General features: G+C 34.0%; 1 protein-coding gene and 1 long non-coding RNA gene across 5 annotated transcripts in view; one reads left to right on the top strand and one right to left on the bottom strand.

Moving 5' to 3' along the window:
• PPP1R3A (protein phosphatase 1 regulatory subunit 3A) overlaps window positions 1-9,619 on the top strand; it is a gene marked incomplete at its 3' end in the record, with an annotated part of 36,703 nt that extends 27,084 nt beyond the window's left edge. The window contains exons 2-4 of the mRNA XM_079931090.1: window positions 5,042-5,100; window positions 5,197-5,321; window positions 7,241-9,619. Coding sequence (XP_079787216.1) covers window positions 5,042-5,100; window positions 5,197-5,321; window positions 7,241-9,619 — 2,563 coding nt within the window. The remainder of the gene's footprint in view (window positions 1-5,041; window positions 5,101-5,196; window positions 5,322-7,240) is intronic.
• Window positions 1-12,943, bottom strand: part of LOC307191226 — a 750,426-nt gene that overhangs the window by 3,174 nt on the left and 734,309 nt on the right. The gene's annotated exons all lie outside the window — the stretch shown is intronic.

Here is a 12,943-nt window from a genome sequence, read left to right as displayed (position 1 = left end):
AGGAGCCGCGGTTAACCACCAGACTTAACTCTCTCTTGCTTAGGTCTTGGAAAGGGCAATACTTGATTTCTAAATCTCATGAACACAGCCAAGGTCAGGCAGAAAGAAGGCATTTTTAAAATCTACATTCAGGGAATTGATCAACAAATCGCATTGATGCTACATCAAAAGTTTAACTCAAATTTGATTCCTTTTCTCTTTCCTCATTGCCATCACCTTTAACAGTCATTATTTGTGCCTGAAATATTGAAGGAGTCTCCTGACTTGTCTTCCTGCTTCACTATGGCTCATCCCATCCAGGCTCTCCTAAAATAGATCCTTAAATGTACTTGCAGAGATTGGTCCCTAAATGTAAATCTGATGGTGTCTCTCTCCCATTTAACTCCTCCACTCGCCTCCCCCGCAACGGGAGCACTGCTTTAAAAGTACAGAAAGAATTCAGTCCCACACTTCCTGGCATGCTAAGCCGTTTAAACCTGGCTCAAACCAACCCCAGTTCTATTCTTTGGCATTCTTTCCTCAAAACACAGTCCAAGCCCTCTGAACATCTCATTGTTCCTGGATGGTTCTCTTCTTTTTGTGCTTTCTTACCTGTACTTCTTTGAGCACTTCTTATTCTCTCTGCCTGAAATGACCTTACCATTCTCTATTTGAGGAACTCCTATTTCCCCTAAAACCTAATTAGAATGTTACTTCCTTTGTGAAAAATTCCCTGATTCTTCCAACTGAGTGCTCTCCTCATTTCTGTTATTTTTCCTCTAGAGAATATCATATCCCATTATTATAATATTTATCACATTATAATAATTGCCTGTTGATGTGTCTATTTCCATCGTTACATTATAGCTTCCTTGAGGTAAGAGGCTACATATATATTATTCACCTTTGATTTCCCAGTGTTTATTAGAACTTATGGCATATAGTGGATATTCAAAATATCTATTAGAAGAATGAATGACCCCTCTTATGATTAAATAATACTAGTGACTATATTATATGATTTAAGGTGCACTAGAAATGAACTCTCCCTCCACAAACTACATACCTTTTTGACTTTTTAATTTCTAACTTTATATTAGAAGATTTTAAAATTTTTGTTTAGCTATTTAAACCCATAATTAAAAGCACTGTTTTTAGCTTTAGAGTGGGAGGTAAACATTATAAGACACACAAAAACATGCACGTTTTAATTTATTAGAATCTTTCATGAAAATAAATTTTAATGAGGAAAGAAAAGAAGAATAATGTTATGATAATTTTTTTTTTTTTTTGCGGTACGCGGGCCTCTCACTGTTGTGGCCTCTCCCATTGTGGAGCACAGGCTCTGGACGCGCAGGCTCAGCGGCCATGGCTCACGGGCCCAGCCGCTCCGCGGCACTTGGGATCTTCCTGGACCGGGGCACGAACCCGCGTCCCCTGCATCGGCAGGCGGACTCTCAACCACTGCGCCACCAGGGAAGCCCTGTCATGATAATTTTGACAAGAGGTGGACAGAAGGGAAGAGTAGAAAGGACACTGTGCATTTATTCAGCAGCATTTATTATGCCACTATTATGTGTCAGGTAATGTATTAGCCCCTGGGAATACAGATCAATAAGAAATTCCCCTACTCCAAAAGGACTCAGGGAATATAAAGGGGAGACTAGAAATCTTCACTAGCATATTTCACTTATACCACAATTGTATATAGTTGTGGGTCCTATCTTCATCAACCATCAAGTTCTTTGCCTTTTTCCTCAAATTTTCTGAAGTGGTTTTAATTAAACCCTTTAAATGTAATTGGTCATATAACAGACACTTTGGATTTTGGAGTGGGATTTTATCTATAAACATTCTGTAATTTTGGCCAGACAGCAACCCATTTGTCTTAATAAATGATCTAAAACTAGAATTTAACCATTTAGATATTTTAAATAATAAACACCTGCAAAACTACCACTCAAAACAATCGATTTCTCACCATTTCCTTTGCTCATTCCTTTCCTCTGACTCACCCCACTTGATGTAAGCATAATCTTGAAAATCAACCTTTCTTGTTATATTCTATATATTATATTATACATATTCCTTGATAAATATATTTAAATTATTTTAGTAGGTTTTAGCTCAATAAAAAAGAACCTCCTCTGATGTAATGTTTTAGCACTGTTCATTCAATATTATGTTGCTAAGATTTATCCATATTGTTGTATGTTTCTGTAGTTTATTAATTTTTAGTGCTTTATAATATTTCTTTTGTGGTATTCCAAGTTTTGTATCTACTCTTCTGTTGATAGGCATTTGGATTGGTTCAATTTATGCAGTTGACAGCAATTTTTACCAATTAAATAAGTATAAGATAGCATCTCCTTGTGATCTTGATTTGCATTTCTCTGTTTTCTAATAATGCTGACCATCCTTTACGTGCTTATGGGCCATATGTATTTTCTCTTCTGTGAAATGTCTGCTCCTCTCCCCTGATTCTATTGAAATGTTTGTGCTTTCTTACTGATTTGTGGAAGTTCTTTATATATTCTTGATATTTATTTTGTGTTGATTTTGTATAACATAAGCATCTTCTTCCAGTTTATTTATATTTTTCTATTATAAAGATGTCTTTCAATGAACAAAAATTTTTAATTTTAATAGAGCTAAACTGACAATCTTTTTTATAGTCACTTTTCTTTTTCTTATTTAAGAAAACATTTTCTACTCTGAGGGCTGAAAGATATTTACATATTCTACTAAGAATTTCAAGGTTTTTGACATTTAAGATCTTAATCCATGTGGAATTGATTACCAAATATATGTTTTACCTATTTCATATTTTTTCCATGAGGGTAGCCACTTTCCCCATCTCCATTTACTGAAAAGTCCCTTATTTCCCTGCTTGGTGACATGCTATATTTGTCATATACCAAAGTTCTATATAAGTAGGGATCTGTTACTAAGCTCTCAATACTTGCCTGTCTCTGTACCAATATAACTGTCCTAATAACTATATCCTCATAAGAACTATTGAAACTAGGTAGAGCAGTTTCCTCTACCCTTCTATTTCTCTGTAGTCTAGCTATTTTCAGTCCTTTATTCTTCTCTTTAGAATCATATTTTCAAATTTTGTGAAAACATGTTTTGAAATTTTGATTAGAATTGAATTGAATCTGTAGATCAAATTGGGAGATAATATCTTCACAATCTTCTTCCTATCTATGAACATGGTATATCTCTCAATAATTTCTAGGTCTTTAATATTTATTGATACAATTTTATTCTTTTCCCTGTAGAAGTCTTACACATTTTCTATTCATTTTTTAACATATATTTGATATAACATTTAAATATCATCTATTTCAGGTTCTCTTTCTTGTATTTACCCCTGAATCTAAGATTTCCTTCCTATATTTCTGTATTTATATGTTTTTGTAAGAAGTCAATATAATAATACATGGTTTGATACCTAATTATTTGTCTCCAAAGTGAGCTAAAAGCAGGTTTCTTTCCTTTTGATGCAATCACTTTAAAAATTAAAGCATTTTAGAGAATTTAATAAGAAAAATGATTAATAGCATTTTGCTTAGGCAAAAACAAAAAGCTTTAAATGGTTATGATCTTTCCTTCTACAAATGAGATTTTCAGCATTGCTATGGGACTAAAGATAAAGAAGGGATAATTAAATGCTGTTTAATGGTTTATATATTTTTAAGAGTACACAGATCTTCTATGTACTCTATGAAAGAAAAATGTGTCAGCTTGCAGTTCGATTCCACAAAAATTGAATCTTTGCATAATTATAGGCCTCATAAACAATATAGATTTATAGATTAAAGCAGTATCACTTATTAGAAGTACAATATTTTTCTAATAAAATTATACTTAGGTAAAAACATTATTTTCATTTCTGGGCCCACTTCAAGGTATCAAATAGTACCCTAGTAAAGCTAAAATTAAGCATCATAAAATGTACACAAAGCTGAATTACTTCTTACATGGTCAAGATGGAAGAATTTGCAATTTTCTTGTGATTTGCTGAAACAAGATTAGCCTTCCGGGGATTTGAATCAACATTGTCCATGCAACGAAAACTAGGCTCTATTACACAAATTTATCATCCATTGTGAACTCTCTGTATTTCTTTTATTGCAGAAAAAAGTCATTGAGAAAAGTCACTAGGAGAAAATTCAGCTGAGACAGTACAAGAAAATGGGGAGACTGGGCCAATCATTTCTGATAGACTGACTTGTGACATAACTATACACAAAGTGAGCTCTTCACTAACTCTTTTCTTGCTGAGTGTCATGGACAAATCTAAATTCTTATAATTCCACAAATACACCTACAAACATTACATTTGGAGGAAAAAGTATTTATCTTTCTCAATAAGCATGCAGAATATGAGAGAAAAGCTAGTATAATCTGAATTATTTTAAAGAAAGAAAATGTATGCTTCCATATGAATGATCTAAAGCCTTGGTTGTAAAATTGGCCTTTGGCGATACATGAAGTCTTTAAACTGGATATAAATTTAGCTGCCTTTCAGTTTCTAGTAAGTTTGTTTTTTTTCTCCTTTTCTAGAGAGACAGAGTTAATAATATGTCAGTTCAACTGGAAGAATTTTGAGTAAAATGGAACACAAAAAAATAACTGGAACGTTAGAAAGTAATTTCAATGACCACAAATGGACTGTCAGTTCATAAAACTTCATAATTTAAAAGAAGAGAAAAATGTTTTCACTTGCAAAGATTAAATTCATGAATGATGGAATAATCTACACTTACATATATATTTTCCTTTGGTTATTATGTGTTTTAATATGAGTAAAATAATTTTATTTAGAATTATGGAATTGTGTAAATAATTTTTACATTTTTCTACAACTAATATATATTATTGCATCATTCTAAGAGATCAATTTAATTTAAAAATATACAAAGTAATGCAAGAAAATGTGAAAGGTTATATAATATTTGTTTGGCTTGTAATTGGTTTGAATTTCCTCCTCTATAAAAATACTTAGAAATATAGTCCCAGAAAAAAGTATAACATTTTGTTTTAAATTTAACAGTAAAGAAGAATCATTGGTAACATCAGATGAGAATAACTCTGAGAATTCAAAGATTACAGGTAATATTTCTTTAATTTTTAAACAGAATATATTTATTTTGTTAAAGCCTACAATTATAACAATCTTACATAGGTGCAATTATCTTAACTTTTCAGACACCTATGTCCCAACAATTGTTTTTTCTCATGAGGACAAGCAAGACTTGGAAACCAGTAATCAGAATGTAAAAGATGTAAACACGGAACATGATGAACATAATGAAAAAGAATTAGATTTGATGGTAAGTGTTCTGTTTGCCTCGGTATTAGAGAAGATGAATCCATTTATGCTTCAAAGATGCTGCAATGCCTGCCTTTCAATAGCTTCAATTAATAAGTAATTTGCAAATGTGAAAGTGCAGCCTATTCTGTCCTTGCATCTCTAGCTTGATCAACAAGGCACTTTGATTTCAGTATGTTGCTTCCGGTCTCTGCAATGGTAAATTAATGACATTCATTTCTTACCTATTTACCAGTGGCTCTGAGTAATAGTTTGTAGGAATTACAGAAGAGGTAGTACTATCCTGATGTGCATTTCTAATCTTTGTGACAAGTGTACACTTATCATAAACTCGTCTATAAAATGAGAGGGCTGGGCTAGATGATTGTTAGGGTTCTGTACAGCTCTACAAGTCTGATTCTTGCATTTAGCAGCATTTTTTTTTTTTTTTTACTTACTTACATCTGTGAGAATCTCTAAGCTCTATATCATTGGAAAGTATTAAATTACCAAATGAGGATAACATAGCCTGTGCCATATTTTTCAAACAGGAAACAAATTCAGAACTGTACAATTTAGTATTAAATTTGTTATCATAAATTTCACACTTGGTGAACATTCAATCTATTGGGGATTTTTAGGGGGATGGTTTAGATAGCATTTTTATCACAAAGGAAGAAATAGGAGTAAATGAGTCACATAATGCAATTTATCCTTTACTGTATTTGGTTGGAGCTCATATCATTAGGATACATGGATTCATAATCATCTAAGATTAAAATGACATTTGCCTCTTCAAGTGTCAGTGCTGAAACAGAAAAGAAATGGAGCTCACCTCTTTCCCCACACATTCCACCCTTTCTATAGTGATATGGAAGCTGCATCACTAAAGTATGCAATTTACTTTGCTCCAACTTTAAGAAACTACAAAGTTGTCATCCATTGTGAGAATTCTCACCAGCTGAAAGTTAACATCGCCATCTTTTTCAAACCACAGAATATAATGAAAGGGCCCTGAAAAATCACATACTTCACCAATATACCTCATTACAATCAGCAGGCTCAAATATAAAAGTTTGTTTGGAAGTTACTGAGATTGTACATCCAATAAATGAATAGGGAGCTGTAATTTAGATGCTAATTTGCTCCATGCTGATGTTAATGCATAAAACAATGAAGCTCTATAATAGATGGAAATACAACCAAATCTGTGGAACCCACAGGCATTGGCTTACAAGACAGCTGTGCAGTTGACAAGTAACATGAGCCTTATGTGAGAAGAAGGGGAAAACGTAAGATTTGCATATAATTATTGAGATCATGCAAATGTCAGTTATGAGGAAAAAAAAAAAAAACACAGGCATCTCACTGTTAAATCCTGACAGTTGGCATCACTGAAGAGCTCAAATACATTTGAGCACCAGTTGGCAGAGGGTCATTAAAACAGAATTTGCAGAGACATTAACTCCCTCACTTTTCTTTGAGTGACGTTTTGCTATTAATAGTTTGCAGAGGCTTTGCAGAAAACATATTAATAAGAGAAACTGTAATAGGGGCACCTACAGCAAGTGTAAATGCAGAAAGGGGCATCTAGGAAGCTGCTCTCTAATTGATTAGCATGGAGCTATCAATGTGTATATCCTAAGTGAGGAGAAAGTGCAATGACAAGCAAGAATAGTTGAATAATACAAGGTGATATTTGGAAGCTAGGAAAGAGAGTGATTAATTTTGGCCCCTTTTCTGATTAATCTCATTCCCAAGTCATAGCCTACATGGATCCCCCCAAAACATCCAGCTTCCACAATCTGTGCAAAACCCACAAATGAAATGAATCAAGGATATATACCAGATAATTACTAGCCAAGTTAATGAAAACTATCTAATTTGCTTTGTATATTTAAAATCATTTGATCATTATTTTTTGTGTTTTTATCCCTTAAGATAAATCAACATTTAATAAGAAGTACTGCTTCCAGAGATGAAAAGAATACAGTCAATTTTCCAAATAAAGCTGAGGGGTTACAGAAGAAGCAAATCCATGATGAAGTATACACTGACTTGTTTAACAGGCCTTTGTCTTCAAGTTCATCAGCAGAAAGATCCTTAAAGGGAGAGTTTTACCACAATGAAAAATATTCCTCAGGAAATAAGTGTAGTTATCAACCTTCAGAGGAAATTACTTCAGATATGGGAGAAATCAAGCCATCATTGGGAAATACTAGTAGTGATGAATTAGTGCAAGTACATATTGGTAGCAAAGAAGTACTGGATAATAATGCTAATCCAGCCCAAGGGAGAGGCAGAGTGCAAATATCTTGTCCCTCTGCAGATCAACTAATGGCAGACAACCTTAATCAAAAACTTGAAGGAGAAGCTAAACAAACTGAAGTAAAAGATTGGGAATGTTTAAGAAGTGATTTCCGTTTGGATTTCCATTCAGAAGAGTCTATAGAAAAAGGATCTTCCAAGAAAGCTTATGGCAATGGTAAGAATGAGGAGGGGCAAAGAATATGTTTAGGTGTTAATGAAAAACACAGCAAAGATTTACAGTCAATCTTACATGACCAAGAAAGGAAGATGAGCCACTCTGAAATAAGTGTGGAAGGGATGGGAGCCAGTAACAGAGACCTAACTGCTCTGCCGAGTAAGGATACCCCAATTCATGACCAGTCAATCAGAGCAGATATATTTCATTCACCGAGGACAAATCTAAGCTGGGAGGAAGCTGTGTTAACAACCTCAGAACTTGAGCTCTCGACTAGTGAAGGCACTATTTTAGGAGGGATGCCTGGTCAAGCTTGTTTACCAAGAAATAGAAATGTTTTGAGGAATGAGTATCTTTTCCAAGCTGAAGAAGAAAAATCAGCTTGGATTAATCCCGAAGATCAAAATAAGAACACCCAGCATAAACAAAGTTGGAATGTTCTGGAAAGTCAGGGAAGAGCAAGAGAGAGTAAGACAAATATAACAGAGCAGACCAAAGAACAAGCAGATTGTGGAGACATGTGGGAAAAAAGAGATAATACAAGGAATTTGAAAGCTAATCCTACAGAAGAATTGTTTACCTGCCAAGAAACAGCGAGCTGTGAACTGTCTTCTCTAGCTGATCATGGTATTACTGAGAAAGCAGAAGCAGGTACAGCTTATATAATTAAGACAACATCAGAAAGTACTCTAGAAAGCATGTCTGCTAGAGAAAAAGCAATAATTGCTAAGCTACCTCAAGAGACAGCACGAAGTGACAGGCCCATCGAGGTAAAGGAAACAGCGTTTGATCCACATGAAGGGAGAAATGATGATTCACATGATACCCTTTGTCAACGAGATACAGTAGGTATAATCTATGACAATGATTTTGAAAAGGAATCATGTTTAGGTATTTGTAATGTACATGTAGGTGAAATGGAGAAGGAAGAAACCATATCTGTTTACAATCCTGGGGAGACACATGACAGGAAGAAATGTGTCATTGGAAATACAACATCTGTAGAAGAATCCTCACAGGTCATTACAGACTATCAAAAAGCAGCCTCAAAACTAGATTTACATTTGGGAATGTTACCAACAGATGAAAAAATATTTCCAGAAAATAGAGATCACGGGCAGATCCAAGAATTATCAAAGAAAACGAATATAGATGCCATTATTCATTCTGCTTTAAACTCAGACACTAATAGAGCTTCTCAGAATGGCTCTCACATTTCTAATCACCATGTTAAAACTTCACTGCCATCTCATGAACAGGCCACTGCTATAGAGAATGCAATTACTCCCAAAACTCTCCAATCTATTTCTTCTAAATCAAAATATAATTGTAATCCAACAAGTGAAATCCAGGGTGCTGAGAATCACCATCATCCTGCGTCTACACCTGAAGAAGTTTCCAAAAGTTCAAGAATAGTGACATCAGGTAGTAGGAGGGAAAGATGTATAGGCCAGATTGTCCAACAAGGAGAATGCAGTGTGGAGAAATCTCTAGGGCCAACAATTTTACTCAGTGAAGCTTTTGAGAACATGGAAGAGGCAAGGAATGAAAAAGAAGGATTAATAAACTCTGGACAATCACTGTGCTCTTCAGGAGACAAGGAATCTGAGAGCCCTGATTCTGACAATCTCCCTGCCCAGGAAAGTCAAGCTCAAAGGGAATCTCTGCTTTCGAAATACACCAACTCTAAAATACCTTATTTCCTTTTGTTTCTGATATTTCTTGTAACCATCTATCAGTATGACTTAATGACCGGCTTGGCATTCTACGTTTTTTCATTGTACTGGCTGTGCTGGGAAGGGGGAAGACAGAAAGAGTCTGTCAAAAAGAAGTAACCTCAGCACTATTATTATTCTCTCTTAAAAGATAAGCTATTTAGCCCCAAACATTTGGATTGGTTAAAGAGACTATTCGTTGTTCAAAGAGCCAGCGCAGTTTTTCTCTTGAAGGATCATTTAGAAAGGAATGCGTATGAAGTTTGCTCCTTCATATAAGTAATTATTCTATATAGGACCATTATGTTTGGATCATTAAATACCTATATGAATATGAGATCTGAAGCACGTCAAGTTGAAATTAGGTACAGCTGTTGCTCCTTAGCAGGCTATGAAGTTTCAATGCTTCATGTCTCTTCACTACTTAAAGTGCCATTTCTTGCATTCATTTCTTTTGCAGTAAAGCTTCATTTTTTTTTTCCTGAGTGTATTTTTCCCTCTACTGTTTCTAAAAATAGATAAAACATGGACAATGGCAGAGGACTTTTTTTTTGTCTTTTAATACTGACCATGAAATTTGCATTTACCACTGTATCATTTATCAGCACAGTTTGATAAATCGAATCTTTCAACTTTGATTACATATTTTTAAGAACAACACCCATGCATATTGAAATGTGTAGATTTAACCTGAAGAAACACATTGTGTACTTGAATAACACTTAATACACATACACATGTTTTATATCCTGCATACCTACAAAGTCAGGGCATTCGTAACCCAAATTTGACAAAGACTGAAACAATCAAGAGATGATCTTTCAGTTCTACAAAATTTGGGGGATGGCCTGTCTTTTAGCAATATTTTTCTCCTTTACAGGGAGACTGTATAACACAGCTGAACAATTTTGATGCCAACTATTATTCAGTTGGAAATTTAAATTAAAAGTTCCAGAAGCATTGCTTCAGAATGAATTTGTATCTATAAAGCATAAAGCATTAAATGATAACAATAATTAAAAAAAGATTTCCTAATGAACTATTTTACTTGGTAGTATTTTTTGTCTTCAAACAAATTTTTAACTTTTCTCATTATAAAACAATAAATTATTCCCCAAGGTGCATTTAGAGAACAAACAACTAATCATTGGTGATATTTATTATATAGTTATCAGGTTGTTAAATGACAATTCAAATTTTTAAGGAGACAAATAGGTAGATATGGAGATCTACTGAGAGAGAAATGAATATCCAGTACAGCAGTGACTTCAGTTACTGTTATTATCTATGGCTAAGTATGTGAAATAATGAACTAATCATTTTAGCCACACAGTGGTAATGCAAATAATCTTACACAATTGATTTCAACAACTATTTATTGAATGACTAATATATGCAAAACCTTGTGCTCTGTTCTATGGCAGAGCACTTCCTTTGATACCCTGAATGGCTAGTCCTCAGGGAGGAGGCATCGATATGTATTTTGATGCTTTTGACTTGGCCAGAAATATGGGAGACAGTCACATTGAGGGAGCCCACTTGGATGATTTCTTTTTAACAGGAACTTCTTTTATGGAGAATATAACATTGATCTTCAGAGAGAAAAAGTAATCTATTTATTAACCTGTAAAGGTAAATTCAATGACTAACACTTGTATATATTATCCTATACTCCTAAGAAACATGCATGCATGGGAAGACAACATGAGAATGAAGCATTTAAACTGACTTTCATGTGGTAGTAAATGATTTCCTTAATTTTCATTAGGTACACAACTATTTCCAAATCCCCTAATTGCATGCTTGTCTTAAGTCCCATTGAAATTGAATGCTTGACTTTAACTTTTTAGTTGAACAAATACAAACATCCTGAAGTAGAACTTAGGGCAAATATTTGATTGTTTGAGAGAGCATATTTTCATTTAATACAAGTGGGATACTGTAGGCTGTACCTAGAATATTATCTCTAAAATTGCTATCTTGATAATTTTGTTGACAGGTCTAGATTACTATGAAGTTAGGGTTAGCATTTCTTCAGTTCCTAATGGCTTGGTTTTTGCATTCTACCTTTAAGAGTTTCAGTCAATATGCCATATCTTATTAACGCAAAGAACACTATATTACTTTATGAACACAGGTGCCCAAACTGTAATTGTTCCCTTATACATAAAAGAATGTACCTTTTTTTATCTCTTTTATTTGACTTTTGGTAACATTAACTTACTATACCTTCTCATGCATATTTGTAATGTGACAATAGAAGTTTCAAAGGATTTAAAATACTCCATTGTGTACTTTTCTGCAGGCAAAGAAGAAATAATTGGTGATTTAACTGACTTTCCAAACATTACTTATGAAGAATTAGAAATAAAGTCATAAGAGCTATGAAACTATTGCCAGGTGGAGAGGTAGATTTTTGCAACCTGTTTTGGTCACATCACTATGTTGAACAAGAAAAGTGGATCTCAGGAAGAACTGGCAGCCCCTGGTTAATAAAGATTTGACTGTGAATCATCATGACAAGGGTCAACTTTATAAGCAAAGCTGCCTTCATCGTGTCCCCTCAAGTATTGGTTAAGGGCCAAAAGGGTGTGGCATAAGAATAAACAAAAAAATATATTGTACATCTGCTTCTATAGTGGGTAAGAAATGTGATGTAATAACTATCACCTTTTTATCTTGCTGGGCTTCTGACTATTAGAAACAAAGTTCTAAAAATTAATTGATGAGTCAAGCAAGTGTAGGTAGTAAAATCAACTATCTCAAAAAATCACATCTGTATAAGCCACCAATATCTCAACAGATTTTTCAATGTAAGAGAAATAGGTCAATGAGATGACATTCACCTCTCAATATTCAAGAACATTGGCTTAATGCAATTGTGTTTCCCTGCTGAGTTCCAATATTTTGATAGTGAATTTTTTCAAAGAATATATATATATTCTGCACCATTTTGTGAGAGAAACAGGATCATCTTTTGTCATCTTAAACCAGTCTTCTGGTTAAATGGAAAACTTAAAAATATCCAGACCAAATTTGGGGAAATAAGTATTTTTCCCAAATAGCATTCATGATACTTTCTTAATAATTTTTTCAGTCATGAATATTATTTTATTTCACTAGACCTGTTGTCTTCTTTATTAGTCTCAATTTTTACATATAAATTTTTGCAAAAAAGCAAACAAAGCAAAACAAAAAACTAGCAGGAAAACTAGTAAAGATGCAGGTAGGAAAGCTGTCATCCCCAGAGCCAGTACATCTACTGATTTCTGATGTCATGATCTCTGACTTTTTAAAATTTCACTGAGTGAATACAGAAATTGAACGATGCAATAAAGATCGTGGTTTGTTAATTTAAGTCCTGTCTTAGCCAATTCCATGGAACTGAGGAATAGGACTGACTCTGATTCTGAAACAAGGTATGAAAGGACTATGACAGGCCAT

This window comes from Stenella coeruleoalba (assembly GCF_951394435.1).
Source record: "Stenella coeruleoalba genome assembly, chromosome: 9".
Taxonomy (NCBI): domain Eukaryota; kingdom Metazoa; phylum Chordata; class Mammalia; order Artiodactyla; family Delphinidae; genus Stenella; species Stenella coeruleoalba.
This window is presented reverse-complemented; position numbering and strand designations above follow the sequence as displayed.